Source organism: Cherax quadricarinatus, chromosome 2 (genome assembly GCF_038502225.1).
Source record: "Cherax quadricarinatus isolate ZL_2023a chromosome 2, ASM3850222v1, whole genome shotgun sequence".
NCBI classification, from domain to species: domain Eukaryota; kingdom Metazoa; phylum Arthropoda; class Malacostraca; order Decapoda; family Parastacidae; genus Cherax; species Cherax quadricarinatus.
Window position 1 is genome coordinate 78,791,137 of NC_091293.1, and position 20,680 is coordinate 78,811,816.

Below are 20,680 nucleotides of genomic sequence, written 5' to 3' on the forward strand. Positions count from 1 at the left end.
AGGACACCAGCAATCCTTCCATCATGTAAAACAATTACAGGCTTTCGTTTTACACTCACTTGGCAGGATGGTAATACCTCCTTGGGAGTAATTTTCGTGTGCAGGTTTGGTACCAATCCCTCCAGGATCTTCCAAGTGTATATTATCGTGTATCTCTCTCGCCTGCGTTCCAGGGAATACAGATCAAGGACCTTCAACCGTTCCCAGTAGTTTAGGTGCCTTATCGCACTTATGTGTGCCATGAAAGTTCTTTGTACACTCTCCAGGTCTGCAGTGTCGCCAGCCTTGAAGAGGGTCGTTAGTGTACAGCAGTATTCCAGCCTAGAGAAAACAAGCGATACGAAGAGAATCATCATGGCTTGTCGTTTATTGCCTCTTCAAAGTCTTGTGGAGTTAGAATAATATCCGAGATATTTGAGATGACCAAATTTTGGGATTCGTTAATAAAAATTGATTTGGATTGTTGACTCTTAGTCTGGGCAGCGGCTCGCTGAACACTGAGTTATATCGGGACTCTAATATCTCACTCATTTTTTGGCTGTCATCTGTATATGTCTCATCCCACCTAAGCAGCAGCCCAATACTGGATGTTGTTTTTTCCTTGGATTTGACATAAGAAGTATTTTGTTTTTGTTTTCTCAATTTCTTTATAGCTTTTAGTTCTTCCTGTGATTCTTGTCTCCTGTAGGATTCCTTCAGCTTAAGATCGATATTTACAATTTCATTGACCAGTGCCTCCCTTCGTATTTCAGATATATTGGCCCCACTCAGCAGCTCTGTGACTCTTTGTATATATATATATATATATATATATATATATATATATATATATATATATATATATATATATATATATATATATATATATATATATATATATATATATATATATATTCAAACAATTCGCAAGAGCAGGCGAAATATACACAAACACTGATCTCTGGCTGAAGGAGACTCGAACCTACGAACCTTGGAGCAAGGTCCAGTGTGGTGAGAATGGTATAGCACTGCGTACCTTGTTCCAAGGTTCGTAGGTTCGAATCTCCTTCAGCCAGAGATCAGTGTTTGCGTATATTTCGCCTGCTCTTGCAAATTCCTTGCATTGTTAAAATCTCTAGTAAGGCTGGTGCATGCAGGGGATGAGATGAAAAGCTGTATGCCTTCTCCCTGAAAGCTGGCTGCCTTGGATCAACGTCTAGTGTGGTGAGAATGGTATAGCACTGCGTACCTTGTTCCAAGGTTAGTAGGTTCGAGTCTTCTTCTGCCAGGTATAGGTAGTAGGTTGGTAGACAGCAACCGCCCAGGGAGGTACTACCGTTCTGCCAAGTGAGTGTAAAACGGAAGCCTGTAATTGTTTTACACGATGGTAGGATTGCTGGTGTCTTTACATTCTGTCTCATACACATGCAAGATTTCAGGTACGTCTTGCTACTTCTACTTACACTTAGGTCACACTTCACATACATGTACAAGCATATATATACACACCCCTCTGGGTTTTCTTCTGTTTTCTTTCTAGTTCTTGTTCTTGTTTATTTCCTCTTATCTCCATGGGGAAGTGGAACAGAATTCTTCCTCCGTAAGCCATGCGTGTTGTAAGAGGCGACTAAAATACAAGGCACTAGTAGCCTCTTCTCCTGTATATGTTACTAAATGTAAAAGGAGAAACTTTCATTTTTTTCTTTTGGGCCACCCCGCCTCGGTGGGATACGGCCGGTGTGTTGAAAGAAAGAATATAGATGTATGTACATATATATATATATATATATATATATATATATATATATATATATATATATATATATATACTTCTACTTACACTTAGGTCACACTACACATACATGTACACGTTTATTTATACACACTCATCTGAGTTTTCTTTGATTTTATCTTAATAGTTCTTGTTCTTATTACTTTTGCTTTTATATCCATGGGGAAGTGGAATAAGAATATTTCCTCTGTAAGCCAAGCGTGTTGTAAAAGTCAACTAAAATGTCAGGAACAATGGGCTAGTGACCCCTTTTCCTGTACTGATTACTAAAAGGAAGAAGAAAATTGTCGAATTGGGATGTCTGAATGTGCGTGGATGTTGTGCAAATGATAAGAAAGAGATGATCGTGGATGTTATGAATGAGAAGAAGCTGGATGTCCTGGCTATAAGTGAAACAAAGCTGAAGGGGGTGGGAGAGTTTCAGTGGAGAGAAGCAAATGGGATTAGGTCAAGGGTTTTAAACAGAGTTAGAGCTAAAAAAGGAATAGCAATAATGTTGAAGGATAAGCTATGGCAGGAAAAGAGGGAGTATAAATGTATTAATTCAAGGAATATTTGAAGTAAAATAAAGGTTGGATGTGAAAAGTGGGTTATAGTAAGCGTATATGCACCTGGAGAAGAGAGAAGTCTAGAGGAGAGAGAGAGAGAGAGGTTTTGGGAATTGTTGAGTGAGTGTATGGGGAGTTTTGAACCAAGTGTGAGAGTACTTGTGGTCGGGGATTTCAATGCTAAAGTGGGTAAAAATGTGGAGGGAGTAGTAGGTCAATTTGGGGTGCCAGGGGTAAATGTAAATGGGTAGCCTTTAATTGAGCTATGTGTAGAAAGAGGTTTGGTAATAAGTAATACATATTTTATGAAAAAGAGGATAAATAAATATACAAGGTATGATATAGCACGTAATGAAAGTAGTTCTTTAGATTATATATTGGTGGATAAAAGGTTGATGGGTAGGATTCAGGATGTACATGTTTATAGAGGGGCAACTGATATATCGGATCATTATTTAGTTGTAGCTACAGTTAGAGTAAGAGGTAGATGGGACAAAAGGAAAATGGCAACAATAAGTAAGAGAGAGGTGAAGGTGTATAAACTAAGGGAGGAGGAAGTTTGGGTGAGATATAAGCAACTATAGGCAAAAGATGGGTTGGTGCAGGTATGAGTAGTGGGGGGGTTGAAAAGGGTTGGAATAGTTTTAAAAATGCAGTATTAGAATGTGGGGCAGAAGTTTGTGGTTATAGGAGGGTGGGTGCAGGAGGAAAGAGGAGTGATTGGTGGAATGATGAAGTAAAGGGTGTGGTAAGAGAGAAAAAAGTATCTTATGAGAGGTTTTTACAAAGAAAAAGTGTTATAAGAAGAGTAGAGTATATGGAGAGTAAAAGAAAGGTGAAGAGAGTGGTGAGAGAGTGTAAAAGGAGAGTGGATGATAGAGTGGGAGAGGCACTGTCAAGAAATTTTGATGAAAATAAGTAAATTATTTTGAGTGACATGAACAAGTTAAGAAAGCCTTGGGAACGAATAGATTCGTCTGTTAAAAACAGAGTAGGGGAGTTAATAGATGGGGAGATGGAGGTATTGGGTAGATGGCGGGAATATTTTGAGGAACTTCTAAATGTCGATGAAGAAAGGGAGGCGGTAATTTTATCCACTGGCCAAGGAGGTATACCATCTTTTAGGAGTGAAGAAGAGCAGGATTTGAGTGCGGGGGAGGTGTGTGAGGCATTACTTAGAATGAAAAGGGGGTAAAGCAGCTGGATCTGACGGTATCGTGACAGAAATGTTAAAAGCTTGGGGGATATAGTGTTGGAGTGGTTGGTATTTTTGTTTAATAAATGTATGAAAGAGGGGAAGGTACCTAGGGATTGGCAGAGAGCATGTATAATTCCTTTATATAAAGAAAAGGGGGACAAAAGAGATTGTAAAAATTATAGAGGAATAAGTTTACTGAGGATACCAGGAAAAGTGTATGGTAGGGTTATTATTGAAAGAATTAGAGGCATGACAGAATGTAGGGTTGCGGATGAGCAGGGAGGTTTTACAGTGGGTAGGGGATGTGTAGATCAAGTGTTTACATTGAAGTATATATGTGAACAGTATTTAGATAAAGGTAGGAAAGCTTTCATTGCATTTATGGATTTAGAAAAGGCATATGATAGAGTGGATAGGGGAACAATGTGGCAGATGTTGCAAGTATATGGAATAGGTGGTAAGTTACTAAATGCTGTTAAGAGTTTTTATGAGGATAATGAGGCTCAGGTTAGGGTGTGTGGAAGAGAGGGAGACTACTTCCCGTTAAAAGGTGGTTCTAAGACAGGGATGTGTAATGTCACCATGGTTGTTTAATATATTTTTTAGATGGGGTTGTAAAAGAAGTAAATGCTAGAGTGTTCAGGAGAGGGGTGGGATTAAATTATGGGGAATCAAATACAAAATAGGAATTGAGACAGTTACTTTTTGCTGATGATACTGTGCTTATGTGATTCTAAAGAAAAGATGCAAAGGTTAGTGGACGAGTTTGGAAGAGTGTGTAAAGGTAGAAAGTTGAAAGTGAGCATAGAAAAGAGTAAGGTGATGAGGGTATCAAATTATTTAGATCAAGAAAAATTGGATAACAAATTGGAGAGGAGGAGTATGGAAGTGAATGTTTTCAGATATTTGGGAGTTGATGTGGCAACAGATGGATGTATGAAGGATGAGGTTAACCATAGAATTGATGAAGAAAAAAAGATGAGTGGCGCATTGAGGTATATGTGGAGACAAAAAACATTATTTATGGAGGCAAAGAAGGGAATGTGTGAAAGTATAGTGGTACCAACACTCTCATATGGGTGTGAAGCTTGGGTTGTAAATGCTGTAGCGAGGAGACGGTTGGAGGCGGTGGAGATGTCCTGTCTAAGACCAATGTGTGGTGTGAATATTATGCAGAGAATTCGGAGTGTGGAAATTAGGAGAAGGTGTGGAGTTAATAAAAGTATTAGTCAGAGGGCTGAAGAGGGGTTGTTGAGGTGGTTTGGTTATTTAGAGAGAATGGATCAAAGTAGAATGACATGGAGAGCGTATAAATCTGTAGGGGAAGGAAGGCGGGGTAGGGGGTCGTCCTCGAAAAGGTTGAAGGGAGGAGGTAAAGGAGGTTTTATGGGCGAGGGACTTGGACTTCCAGCAAGCGTGCGTGAGCGTCTTAGATAGGAGTGAATGGAGACGAATGGTATTTGGAACCTGACAAGCTGTTGGAGTGTGAGCAGGGTAATATTTAGTGAAGAGATTCAGGGAAACTGGTTATTTTTATATAGCTGGACTTGAGTCCTGGAAATGGGAAGAACAATGCCTGTACTTTAAAGGAGGGGTTTGGGATATTGGCAGTTTGGAGGGATATATTGTGTATCTTTATACGTATATGATTCTAAACTGCTGTTGTATTCTGAGCACCTCTGCAAAAACAGTGATTATGTTTGAGTGAGGTGAAAGTGTTGAATGATGAAAGTATTTTTGGGGGGGGGATTTTTTTTCTTACGAACATTCGAGTTACGAACATTCGCACATACGAACAGACTGCCGTGTTAGCTGAAGTTTCATTTGCAATACTTCCGGACCCCAATATCGAGAGATTTTCAGAGGTTTAAACTGGTGCTAACAATTCTATCTCATGCTGCCTTCTAACATACGGCGAGAAGAGAAAAACGGTGCAAACTTCATTTAACAAATTCTTCAGACCAATGCCTTCTACTTCAAAAGCTTCTTCAGATGTTGAAGAAACCCAGGCAAACGAAATCCTGACTGACGAAGCATTTAATGTTAAAGTGCATGAGGTTGACGACCCTCTCCCCCAGTAGCCACACTCAACCTCCAATCTTCCTCTCATGCATCACCACAACTTTACTGTACCAATTAAAAAGGCAAGAAGTTTTTTATTACAGTAGTACTTATTTAAATATTCTTTAGTCTTATGAACCGTACATTACTGATACTGTGTTGAATTGTCTTTAGTTTTCAACGAACACTGCAGAGATGATGATGATGATAATAATAATAATAATAATAATAATAATAATAATAAAATCGATAATAATAATCACAACAATAGAAAAATGGCAAAGTAACGAGTTACCAAAAATTCAAGATAGGTATGTATATATCTTATATACGTCTTATTTCCTATATATATATATATCTTTTTCTTTCAACACACCGGCCGTATCCCACCGAGGCAGGGTGGCCCAATAGGAAAAACGAAACTTTCTCCTTTTACATTTAGTAATATATACAGGAGAAGAGGTTACTAGCCCCTTGCTCCCGGCATTTCAGTTGCCTCTTACAACACGCATGGCTGACGGAGGAAGAATTCTGTTTCACTTCCCCATGGAGATAAGAGGAAATAAACAAGAATAAGAACTAGAAAGAAAATAGAAGAAAGCCCAGAGGGATGTGTATATATATGCATGTACATGTATGTGTAGTGTGACCTAAGTGTAAGTAGAAGTAGCAAGACGTACCTGAAATCTTGCATGTTTATGAGACAGAAAAGAGGACACCAGCAATCCTACCATCAAGTAAAACAATTACAGGCTTTCGTTTTACACTCACTTGGCAGGACGGTAGTACGTCCCATATATATATATATATATATATATATATATATATATATATATATATATATATATATATATATATATATATATATATATATATATATATATACATATATATATATATATATATATATATATATATATATATATATATATATATATATATATATATATATATATATATATATATATATATATATATATAAATATATACCGTGACCCACACTTAAAATCTATGCATAACATACTACCTGTGATTGTTCAATAACAATAACATATATCACGTAGATCTTCAAACTCGAGTAACCAAAATATTGATGATAAAATTAAAAAAAAATCCTACGTGATAAAGACTAAATAAACTCAAGAGTTGTTATAAAAAGTCTTGTTGGCTAGTCCAATAATAATGGGTCCAGTCCTCTGAGCAGCTTGCTCCAACCCAGAAAGTTTGAAACCTATAAGAAGAAAGGAGAAAAAACAATTGCGATAGCTACTGTAGGTGTCCCCTCTCGGGGGATACCTGTCGTGGATATAAAAATTTGAACACATTTAAGCAAGTGCTCAGATTCACAGTCAGTGTTATAGGAAGGTACTCACATGTACACACTTGTGTACCCATGTGTGTATACATGTATTCACACAAAGAATAAAAATGCCGTACACATATACAGGTGAGTATACATTTAGAGTAAGTGGTGATGACACCGTGTCAGACACACGGTGATACGTTGTCGGAAAGCGAAAATATCATATGGTTTAATATGACCTGACGTCACTAGCAGCGAAATTATCAACAGAACATTACTCATGTATGAGGCCCCTCGCTTCAAGGTCTCATATATATATATATATATATATATATATATATATATATATATATATATATATATATATATATATATATATATATATATATATATATATATATATATATATATATATATATATATATGATGTAGGTAGGTAGTCCGTGATCCGTGAAACAGCTTATATTCTACCCAAAAAAATGCCTAATGTACCTTAAATTCATCCCAAATTTTATTAATTGTAAATAAATTCAATTTATATAAATCAAAAGAAATATTCATATTATTTTCAAAACAATTTTACTTTTGAGCCTTTTGAAAATCAATTGGATGGTTAGAATCTCTCACATGAATAAACAGAGCATTGGAAACTTGTCCGCTTCTAATGCTATATTGATATTGTTGCAACCTAAGTTCAAGACTTTTACCAGTTAGACCGTAATAAACTTTATCACATATTTGACAAGGAATCTTATAGACACAAACGTCAGCATTTTGGAGGGATTTCTAATCAAAATTTTTTTAAGTAGAGAAGACATTTTGTTCTCCTTTACGTTTCTTACCTTCGTAATACCAATTTAAAGCAATATTTTACTTATTGTTTCATAATTACTTACTTCCAGATTTGGGAACAAATAACACTCTCAACACTTCAGTAGTTTCTTCCTTGCAAATATATTTCTGCACTTCTACTACAAATATTTTAGATAATTTTGTTGTTAATATTTTTAAAAACGATTCTTAGGTAAATAATAGTATATTGTGTGACTCGGCTGGGCTTGTTAGTATTGGTAATGCGTCCAGGTGTCCTTGAGGAGATGATCACGTGAATGTCAACCCATGTGATCATATCCACAGGTGTAACTGCTGTCACAGCTGCCCTGGATATGGAGTGAGTGTGAAGCTAGTAGCTCTTGTCTCAGACTGTGTTGCACCAACATCCTCATCCAGAGCTTCTCTCTTAACCACACTAGGTAATGTGATTTATAACCACTTTCAGTTCTCACTGTCATTTTCTTACTCTAGTTTGTGCAATGTGTCCGGCAGAGGTGAGTAATAGGGATGAACCACGTAATCAATGGATACCATATTTTCTTGAATCCACGTTATTCGACGGGAACGAGGAGGTACTGGACGAACACCTGTACAGACGCTGACAGACCTGATCAGGTGTCATTACACATGTCGAACCTTTTTACCAAGAAAATGTGAAATTTGCTTTCATGACTGAAAGGAAAGTCATTAGAGTATGAGTTATCAAATATATCTCAGATATATAATTTATTGAGTTCAGCGTTGTGTGAAATGCACGGAAACGCACACACACACACACACACACACACACACACACACACACACACACACACACACACACACACACACACACACAAACACACACACACACACACACATACACACACACACACACACACACACACACACACACACACACACACACACACACACAAACACACACACACACACACACACGCCCCCGCGGCCCGGTCCACGACCAGGCCTCCCGATGGATCAGGGCCTGATCAACTAGGCTGTTACTGCTGGCCGCACGCATCCACACACACACACACACACACACACACACACACACACACACCTCAATTAGGTGAGTACACACACATTCAAGACTGTACAACGTGTACGTCAGGCCCATATTGGAATATGCAGAGTATTCAGCACCAATATGGAACCCACACCTGGTCAAGACACGTCAAGAAATTAGAGAAAGTGTGAAAGTTTGCAATAAATCTATTCTCGGAGCTATGGGGTATGTCCTTCGAGGAGAGGTTAAGGGAAATCAACCTAACGACAGGAGTGATACGGAGACATGATAACGACATATAAAATATATAGAGGAATATTTCAGAGGTGGGACATAGCAACAAGGGGGTCATAGGAATGTTAAGTATTATTTCTTCGATCATAGAGTTGTCAGGAAGTGAAACAATATGGAGGGTGATGTAGTGGAGGCAGGATCCATGCACAGCTTTAAGAGGTACGAAAAAGCTCATGGAGGAAGGAGAGAGTGGACCTAGTAGCGACCAGAGAAGAGGCGGGGCCAGGAGCTGTGAATCGACTTCTGCAACCACAAACAGGCGAGCACACGCATACACACACATACACATACTCAAAGACTCAGGAAAAAGAGCATATACAACCTACCTCAGAACCACCTACAGAAGGACCTCAACCCCGACAACTCCGATGCAGCTAAACAATCTAAGCAAAAACTCCACCACCGCACCCACTGCCACAACCTCCCTCATCACAAACTGCACCTTCACATCAACCCACCATAGTTCTCCGCCAGATCTCCCGCTCCCCCAACCCCAACGTTCTCCCCAGACCTCACTTATAGAAAAGAAGTTGAAGGTTTGGTATACAAACAGAGACGGAATAACAAATAAATGTGAAGAATGGCATGAAAGAATCAAGGAGACATCGCCAGACATTATAGCACTCACAGAAACAAAACTCACCGAGATGATAACAGACGAAATTTTTCCACCTGGATATCAGATCCTGAGAAAAGATAGAGGAAGCAGAGGGGGAGGAGGAGTTCCAGTGCTCATTAAAAGCCTTTGGGGATTTGAGGAAATGGAAGTAATGGACGGAATGGGCGAAAGAGACTACAGAGTAGGAACAATTCAGTCTGGAGATCCTAAGCTAAGGTGGTAATTACAGTGATGTACATCCCACCATACAAATGCAGGAGGCCAAGAAAAGAATATGTAGAGAGCAACAGAGCAATGGTGGACACACTAGCTGAGGTGGCCAGAAGCACTCACATGGGTAGAGCAAAGTTACTAGTCATGGGTAATTTCAATCACAAGGAGATTGGGGGTCCCCAGACATGGAGAACCAAGATGATTAGATGTGGTACCGGAAAACCTCATGCATCAGCATGTTAGGGACACCACCAGAGAGAGAGAGAGGTGATGATGAGCCAGCAAGACTGGACCTCGTAGTCGCCTTGAGTGGTTCGCATAAGGCCCACCAGAGCTAGTGACCACTTGGTTCTGCGCTATGAATACTTAGTACCCTGCTCATAGGTACACTGCCGGTTGACTGCTATAAGGTACACTGCTATGAGGTACACAGCTGGTAGGTGCACTGCTGGTAAGTGCAATACTGGTAGGTACACTGCTGGTGGGTACACTGCTGGTGGGTACACTGCTGGTAGGTACACTGCTGGCGGGTACACTGCTGGTTGGTGCACTGCTAGTGGGTACAATGCTGGTAGGTACACTGCTGGTGGGTACACTGATGGTGGGTACACTGCTGGTAGGTACACTGCTGGCGGGTACACTGCTGGTTGGTGCACTGCTAGTGGGTACAATGCTGGTAGGTACACTGCTGGTGGGTACACTGAGGAAGTCCAGAGGTCATACTGCAGCTTTATACATCATTAGTAAGGCCTCACCTAGATTACGCAGCTCAGTTCTGGTCTCCATATTACAGAATGGACATAAATTCGTTAGAAAACATTCAGCGTAGGATGACTAAATTAATACATAGCATTAGAAATCTTCCTTATGAAGAAAGATTGAAGACTCTTAAGTTACATTCACTTGTTAGACGAAGAATGAGGGGAGACCTGATCAAAGTGCATAAGTGGAAGATAGGTATTAATAAAGGGAATATTAATAAGGTCTTGAGGATGTCTCTCCAAGAGAGAACCCGCAGTAATGGATTTAAATTAGATAAGTTTAGATTTAGAAAGGACATAGGAAAGTATTGGTTTGGAAATAGGGTAGTTGATGAGTGGAACAGTCTACCTAGTTGGGTTATTGAGGCTGGGACTTTGGGTAGTTTCAAATTTAGGTTGGATAAGTACATGAGTGGGAGGGGTTGGATTTGAGTGGGACTTTCACATCAGAGCTTATTTCTTGGGTGGCATTGAAAATTGGGTTGGGCAAATGTTTTGTTAGTGGGATGAATTGTAAAGGACCTGCCTAGTATGGGCCAACAGGCCTCCTGTAGTGTTCCTCCTTTCTTATGTTCTTATGTTCTTATGTTCTTAGAATTTGTTTTATTAACTCAGTTGATGCTCTGGAAGAGGATAGGAAAGCTGGTAGAGGATCTGTATTTAATGATAAGTTTTATACTCAGAAGTTTGGTATGGCAATGGGAAATCCTCTTTCACCTGTTCTTAGTAACCTATACATCGATTTTTTTTTAAACAAGATTGTTTAATACAGTCCTCCCTAATAGAGCTAAATGGTTCAGATATGTTGATGATATTTTGTGTCTTATGCCTAAGAATGTAGATATACACCATTTCCTTGTTAAATTAAATAGCTTGGCCCATTCTTTAAACTTTACTGTTGAATTTGAGGAAAATAACTCATTGCCTTTTCTAGACGTTTTAATTATTAAGGGTAAAAATGACTTCAAATTTAAAAATTACAGAAAACCTACAAATAACTGATCTTATGTACACTATTATTCTTCACATCAAGATAGAGTTAAACTGTTGGTTTTCTCATCAGTGTTTTTGAGAACTCTGCGTATTTGTAGTCCAGAGTTCATAGATGAAGACATATCCAAAATTTATGAAATTGGTAATGATCTGAAATACCCAAGAAACGTAACAGATAAATCTTTTAAAATTGCTAGAAATATTTTTACAAACCCACTAAAAATATGTTGGTTCTCCCCTACCATAAAAACTTGGTTGATATGCCTTCTCTTCTTAAGACTTTTAATATCAAAGTTGTATTTAAAAATCTTGATACAGTAAAAAAAACTTTTGATAAAGAATTCCCCCCAAAATGCTGACGGATGCGTCTATAAGATTCCTTGTAAAATTTGCGATAAAGTTTATTATAGTCAAGCTGGTAAAAATCTCGAACTAAGATTAAAACAACATAAATATAGCATTAGAACTGAACAAGATTCCAATGCTCTATTTATTCTTTTGAGAAATTTTAACCATCCAATTGATTTTCAAAAGACTGAGAAAGTTGTATCAGGCAAGTCCATGGTCGACAGAAATATAATTGAATCATGTTTCATAAAAAGCTAATTTGAAAATAATATGAATATTTCCTTTGGTTTACATAAATTAGATTCATTTATAATTAATAATATTTGGTAAGAATTTAATGATACATTAAACAAGCAATAAATCTTAATTCTTGGGTTGAGTACTAGGTGTGTTTCACAAAGTCGGATGTCGTCACGCATCAGGTGTTGCTTTGTTGTGGGATGTGATGGTGAGGTGTAGTCTTTACCCTTTATATGCCTTTCTTTGATGTATTGCTTTATAGTTCCTTGATAATGTGAGAAATCACGAGAGTGCTTGGAATTTCATTATTCTTTCACAGTGGTTGTTGTATATTTATATATATATATATATATATATATATATATATATATATATATATATATATATATATATATATATATATATATATATATATATATATATATATAATATATATATGTATATATATATATATATATATATATATATATATATATATATATATATATATATATATATATATATATATATATATATATATATATATATATATATATATATATATATATATATAAATATAAATATATATATATATACGTGTTATACACTACAAAAAAATATATACAAAGGTCACTAGTAACACTACACATGCTGACTTAAGGCATTAGGCTGGGAGCTTAGCCGCACTTGTGGGCAGCGCCCAATGTGGGATCGAATCCTAGTGGCTGTGATATTTGTGTGTATGTGAGTATATATATATATATATATATATATATATATTTATTTATATATATATATATATATATATATATATATATATATTTATATAAATATAAATATATAAATTTATATAAATATTTATATAAATATATATATATATATATATATATATATATATATATATATATATATATATATATATATATATATATATATATATATATAAATATATACATATATAAATATATATATATATAAAAATATATATATATATATAAATGTATATATATATATATATATATATATATATATATATATATATATATATATATATACACTCACATACACACAAATATCACAGCCACTAGGATTCGATCCCACATTGGGCGCTGCCCACAAGTGCGGCTAAGCTCCCAGCCTAATGCCTTAAGTCAGCATGTGTAGTGTTACTAGTGACCTTTGTATATATTTTTTTGTAGTGTACAATAACACGTATATATGGAGGATTTCAGAATTCTTATTATGTATAATTTCTTTAAGTAATTAGTAAACTATAATTTTTTTCTTGTTTAGATAATATTCTGTTAAAAATAATACTGTCATAGGTTTTCTGATGAAAGTCATGTATTTCAATTTCAGTGAAGCGTGAAGGAGTGGCATTGTTGTGTGAGGATGGGACACAGCGAGATCCAGGGCGGTGGGTGTGAGGTTTGTGTGGTGAGACCAACACTCAGTATTACTCAGCGTGCCTCCAAGTATCACTACACTCCACAACACACTCCAGGTAATGTGTACACACACACACACCCATGCATACACTCCTGACGACACTGGAGGACAGGAGGGATATGGGGGATATGCTAACGGCATAAAAAAATACCGAGAGAAATTGACACGGTGGATAAGGACAGGATGTTTCAAAGATGGGACACAGCAACCATTGGTCACAATTGGAAGCTGAAGACTCATATGAGTCACAGGAAGTGGAACAGTCTGGAGAGTGATGTAGTGGAGGCAAGATCCATACATAGCTTTAAGAACAAGTATGATTAAGTTCCTGGAGTAGCGACCAGTGAAGAGGTGCTTCCAGATCTATGACGCAACCACAGTTTGATGAGTACACACACATATCATACCGACACACCTCCTGAGGCTCATACCATCAAAATTACTACTGCAGCAGATGGGCGCAGGCAAACCTAAGACACAGCGTTTCGACGTATAAGTAATGAGTTGTTGAAGACACTGTACACCGTGTACATCAGGCCCATATTGGAGTATGCAGCACCAGTATGGAACCCACACCTGCTGAAACACGTCAAAAACTGGAGAAAGTGCAAAAGTTTGCAACAAGATTTGTTCTGAAGCTAAGGGGTATGTCCTGCTAGGATAGGTTAAGGGAACCTAACCTAACGACACTGGAGGACGGGAGGGATAGGGAAGACATGATACCTGGACCTGGAGTATGCCTGGAGAGGGTTTCAAGGATCAACGCCCCCGCGGCCCTGTTTGTGACCAGGCCTCGTGGTGGATCAGAACCTGATCAACCACGCTGTTACTGTTAGCCGCACTTAATTCGGTTTACCAACCACAGCCCGGCTGGTCAGGTCCTAACTTTAGGTGTCTGTCCAGTACCTTTCTGAAGACAGCCAGGGGTCTATTACAGTATAAATCCAGTGATGAGCTCTTAAAAGCATCTTGTACATTGTGTAACTCAGCTCACAGAGATTTGTTTAGAATTAGTGATTTTTGACGTTTCCTGGTTACGTGTTGTGAGACCCTCACTTTGCTTCAGCCCCGAGTCTGTCTCTAGATTTATCATCTGACTGGCATCTATGCACCGTCGTAGTCAGGGTTTGTAAGCTGCTGAGCTGAGACTCAGTGACTTGGGAGTTTTCTATCTCGTATGGAGGACATGTCGATTGTCCCCGGTTAGGCAAGTTTTTGTGCTGCCTTCCTTTTTGAATGTGTCGCTTTGTGTATTTTACTGTCTGGCGACTTGATTGCTTTACGATGCAAGCAAGCTGTGATTACTGCTTCTTTGTTGTTCATTAGTTAGTTAATTTAAGGACTTATTTATCAGTCATGGTCTACGTTGAGTCCGTCACACAGTACGCACACTCACCCTCATTACTTATTCTAGTATTTTCGAGTACGTATAATGAAGTATAACAACGTATCAGATAGTGCAATTTATTCTTAGGAATATAAAATAAATATAAAGTATACTATGGAAAGTGCTGTGAGCACAATTTAAGTTGTATACAGAGACATACTATGGAAGTTATATTTAATTAGTTACAGAAGCTATGCACCGAGAGGTGTGTAGTTGACTAATTCTAGCATCATTAATTTTGATGGTAAATATTATTAATTTTGGATACCATAATTGGTTTCAGTTCTTCCAGATGCTATCCAGTTCATACAGCAGTAATCAACTTCTTACAGCTGTAATCCAGTTAAAAAAACGGCTGTTAAAAATAGAACTTTTTATATCATGATTAACAAAATAAGAAAAAAATACTGGACGGGATAATTGGTCAAGAATTGTTGCCGACAAAAATGTTACAAAACCAGAAACAGTCTAGATACTAGAGGGAGATTAATAAGTTGACCTTGTAGTATTCTCTAGTTGATGCATATGCTAATAGACTTCGAATTTATAACAAGAATAGGGAAGGTCACAAATGATCAATGGATATAAGGAGGCTGATGGCAGGTCAAGAAGATCTGAGGAGGGCGAAGGTAAAAGAGATTACTGATATCACTGAGTGTACAGAAGAGTAGGAATTGGAACAGATTCTTTTTTTTTTCAGAAAATTTTAAAGTACTTCCCAGTCAAACAAATCCCAACCAAGTTAACGCTGGCCAGGAGTATCTTAGGAAAAGATCTTGTGGCAAAAAGTATTCTTGAGTACACTAAAATATTGCCATGTATATCTGGATAGAGAGTGAACGAAAATGGAGAGAGAAAATTAGAGGAAACATGTGAAAACTGGTCTTGTGCAGAAAAAATGAAGGAATTAGGTAAGGAGGAGGCAGCGAGAGGAGGGAAAGGTCAGCCTCTAGAAATCTCTCAAGATTCACCTAAATTCTATCGCTCCTCATGAGGTCAGTTTCTAGATATTCCCCCAATCTAACATAATAATTACATAACCAACACCCTAGACACTCTTCCTTCAGCTATAACCCTTAACCCCTTTCCCCTTAACTGTGTACATTCCAATGTCAACCTTGACCCTCTTACCTTCCTGACAAATCAACGAGGAGAGGGAAGTTTGGACACTACAAGCCAGAGGATGCTAACCTAAAGGAACAAAAACTCAGACAATGGTACACAAATTCAGATGGATGATGAATGGAAAGAAACAACAGAGGCAGCTCCAGACATCATAACTCTTACAGAGACGAAAATAACTGAAATAATAACAAGTGCAATATTTTCAGCAAGATATCATGTAATGAGGAAAAAATGACGGAAAACCTAGGAGGGAAATTTGAGGCACTGCTTAAATGAAATCATTGGAGTTTTGAAGAGATGTGAAGGATAAACAAAAATCAGTTCAGTGACTACAAAATGGGCACAATTAAGGCTGGAAAATCAAAAGCAGTGATTTACAACCCACCACCAAATAGAAGGAGATCGAGACTGGATTCTGAATATAACAAAATAATGTTTGACACCATAACGAAGGCAGCAAGAAGAACCCACATGACCAAAGATAAGTTAGTAATTATGGATTATTTCAACCATAAAGAAACAGACAAGGAGAACTGGAACCCACATGGGAGACCAGAAACACGAGAGCTATGATCATGGAGATAGTGATGCAAAACTTCCTGAGACAGTATTTGACACAATGAGAGAGAAAGAGAGAGAGATGAAATGGCAAGACTTGATCTAATATTTACGAAATGTACATCTGATGTAGGCAAGAATGAATACAAGAGGCCTCTGGGAATTAGCAGCCGTCAAGTAGTCAGTGTTGAATATCTTGTGGAAAAATGACATTGAGGGTTAAATAGCAGGAGGGAGACAATATAGGCCCGATTTTAGAAGAGGAAACAATAAGTAGAGAATTCTTGACTAAGGAACAGTGGGTATGGAACCTAGATGGAGAACCAGTGAATGAGAGGTTAATATACCTAGTCAGAAAGTGGAGGGAGGATGTGAAAAAGTTTATTACAAGAAGACCTCATGTTAAGAACAGAGAGATGAGGTTTAACAAAAGATGCAGAGTGGATGAAAACGAGAAATACATGAGCATGGAGAAATATAGTAAAAAGAATGACAGAAGAAAACAAGGAGGTGAGCAGAATAACCAGAAATGATAATGCATGAGTGATGGGAGAGGTTTAACAATAATTTGATACTGATATCGTATCAAGAGCATTTCAGCTACTTTAAGAGAAAGACTACAGCAAAAGACGAGGTTATAATAATGAAGTAGGAAGGTGGAGAGCTCAGGAGAAATGACAAAGAATTTTGTGAGGAATTTAACGAACGATTTAAGATGTTCGCTCTAGAAACAGCGGCAATACAAGAAAGCCAAAGAGAAATGGTAAATAAAATCCTGAGTGAACTGTGTATATCGTTGGTTCACTGATGACATGCCATCGCTGAATCTACGAGAATGAGCAGAAGCTCTGTCTGAAATACTAGAAAAATCTACGAGAAGTGAGTGAATATATGACAGCTACTAAAGATCTAAAAGAGAGTTGATGCATTCCCAGTATTTAATGAAGGAAGAAAAAGGGCTAAATTTCACGACAGCATCAGTAAAATTCCTACAACATGAGGCAATGGATAAGATCATCAGAAGTGGTTGATTACTTAGAGAGAAGTGATAGATTATTTAGAAAGAAGTGACAAAATTACTTAGAGAGAAGTGGTTTCAGAAACAATATCCATCCTGAGTGACAAACTCACGTCTATAATATGCCTGTAACTGGTTTTGAGGTTTTTTTTTACCCTTACAGATTTGCTAGGCCTCAGTCCTAGCAAATCTATTGAATGCTTGCTTAAGTTGGCTTTCACTGTTAGCGGCTCACTGGGGCCAGGTGCCGTAGCTATCACAACCTGGTTGATCCAGCACTCTGAACAGCTACAAAAAAAATCTTTTTATTGCTTCTTTGTTCCCGGAGTTTGCCTGGAGAGAGTTCCGGGGGTCAACGCCCCCGCGGCCCGGTCTGTGACCAGGCCTCATTGTGGATCAGAGCCTGATCACCCAGGCTGTTACTGCTGCCTGCAAGCAATCCAACGTACGAGCCACAGCCCGGCTGGTCAGGTACCGACTTTAGGTGCTTGTCCAGTGTCTGCTTGAAGACAGTCAGGGGTCTATTGGTAATCCCCCTCATGCTCTTGTCAAAGATACTCAAAGAAAAAATATATTGCGAAAACTAAGGCTAACAGAGGCTTGCCTCACCTACCAACAACATCTAAATAAGATTCAACAACAATGAAAGTTTGAAACCGAGAAGAAGAGGCATTTTCAAGTCACTTCACAGAAAATAATATCCAAAGTTGATTAATAAAACTGGTATATTAGCATCTATACACTTACAATCAAAAATTATTTAGTAAACAAGGTACACCAGCATTTAATGTTTGAAGCCGATCAGAAAATGCAAGTAAGTTTATTCAGGTATACACAAATACAGTTACATAGAATTATCATACATAGCAGCATATGTGTAGAGAACCTGGGATAACCCAAAAAAGTCAGAGTGACTTATTTCCATTGTGGTCCTGCATTCTCTAGTTATTGCACAAAAATCACTGTCCTAATCTGTTTCATGAAATTGGCAAAAATTGAAAGTCACACCTTAAACCTTCATAACATGACGATCCTCTCACTGGTCAATATCAACAAACACTGAAAAAATTGAAACTGATCTTAAAGTCATTCTCCAGGTTTTGCAAAGAAACCAGTGAGCCCTACATAGGAAGGTTAGCACAGGCACCACTGTGACCACGCTAGCTGGAGATTCGTCTGTAAAAACTTGCATTTGTGGTCACAGTGGTGCCTGTGCTAACCTTCCCATGGTGTAGAAATATACCTAGTTGGATGAATCTTATTGTGGCTAGCTGGTCTAGTGGCTAACGCGACGGGCTGGAGTTTTGAGACTCTCTGACCGCGGGTTCAATCCCGGCCGAGGTATGGTTTGTTTGCAATCGTGTCATTACGATTTCGTGAGTCAAGTCCAGGTGGACTGTTCCACTCATCCACTACTAGGTAGACTTGTTCCACTACTAGGCAGACTGTTCCACTCATTCACTAATAGGTAGACTGTTGCACTACTAGGAAGACTGTTCCACTCATTTACTACTAGGCAGACTGTTCCACTCATTTACTACTAGGTAGACTTGTTCCACTACTAGGCAGACTGTTCCACCCATTCACTACTTGGTAGTCTGTTCCACTACTAGGCAGACTGTTCCACTCATTCACTACTAGGTAGACTGTTCCACTCATCCACTACTAGGCAGACTGTTCCACTCATCCACTACTAGGTAGACTGTTCCACTCATCCACTACTAGGTAGACTGGTCCACTCATCCACTACTAGGTAGAATGTTCTACTCATCCACTACTAGGTACACTTGTTCCACTACTAGGCAGACTGTTCCAATCATTCACTACTAGTTAGACTGTTCCACTCATCCTCTACTAGGTAGACTTGTTCCACTACTAGGCAGACTGTTCCACTCATTCACTATTAGGTAGACTTGTTCCACTACTAGGCAGACTGTTCCACTCATCCACTACCAGGTAGACTTGTTCCACTACTAGGCAGACTGTTCCACTCATTCACTACTAGGTAGACTGTTACTAGGCAGACTGTTCCACTCATCCACTACTAGGTAGACTTGTTCCACTACTAGGCAGACTGTTCCACTCATTCACTACTAGGTACACTGTTCCACTCATCCACTACCAGGTAGACTTGTTGCACTACTAGGCAGACTGTTCCACTCATTCACTACTAGGTAAACTGTTACTAGGCAGACTGTTCCACTCATTCACTACTAGGTAGACTGTTCCACTCATCCACTAATAGATAGACTTGTTCCACTACTAGGCAGACTGTTCCACTCATTCACTACTAGATAGACTTGTTCCACTACTAGATGCACTGTTCCACTCTTCCACTACTAGGTAGACTGTTCCACTCATCCACTTCTAGGTAGACTGTTCCACTACTTGGTACACTGTTCCACTCATCCACTACTAGGTAGGCTGTTCCACTCATCCACTTCTGGGTAGACTGTTCCACTACTAGGCAGACTGTTTCACTCATTCACTACTTGGCAGACTGTTCCACTCATTCACTACTAGGTAGACTGTTCCACTCATCCACTTCTAGGTAGACTGTTCCACTACTAAGTAGGCTGTTCCACTCATTCACTACTAGGTAGACTGTTCCACTCATCCACTTCTAGGTAAACTGTTCCACTACTAAGTAGACTGTTCCACGCATTCACTACTAGGCAGACTGTTCCACTACTAGGCAGACTGTTTCAATACTGGGCAGACTGTTCCACTACTAGACAGACTGTTCCACTACTAGACAGACTGTTCCACTACTAGGCAGACTGTTCCACTACTAGACAGACTGTTAAACTACTAGTCAGACTGTTCTACTACTAGACAGACTGTTCCACTACTAGGCAGACTGTTCCACTACTAGGCAGACTGTTCCACTACTAGACAGACTGTTCCACTAGTAAGCAGACTGTTCCACTACTAGACAGACTGTTCCACTACTAGACAGACTGTTCCACTACTAG

The 20,680-nt window shown here is 38.4% G+C and overlaps 1 protein-coding gene across 5 annotated transcripts in view; it reads left to right on the top strand.

Moving 5' to 3' along the window:
• LOC128684267 (prestin-like) overlaps positions 1–20,680 on the top strand; it is a 125,838-nt gene that overhangs the window by 19,598 nt on the left and 85,560 nt on the right. For 2 of the 5 annotated variants that reach the window (XM_070089181.1, XM_070089154.1), the window contains exons 2-3: positions 8,019–8,134; positions 13,528–13,672. In XM_070089181.1, the coding sequence (XP_069945282.1) occupies positions 13,561–13,672 (112 nt within the window). In that variant the 5' untranslated portion in view covers positions 8,019–8,134; positions 13,528–13,560. Of the gene's footprint in view, positions 1–1,136; positions 1,240–8,018; positions 8,135–13,527; positions 13,673–20,680 lie in introns of those variants that run through there. The other 3 variants (XM_070089158.1, XM_070089171.1, XM_070089162.1) reach the window with 3 other exon arrangements.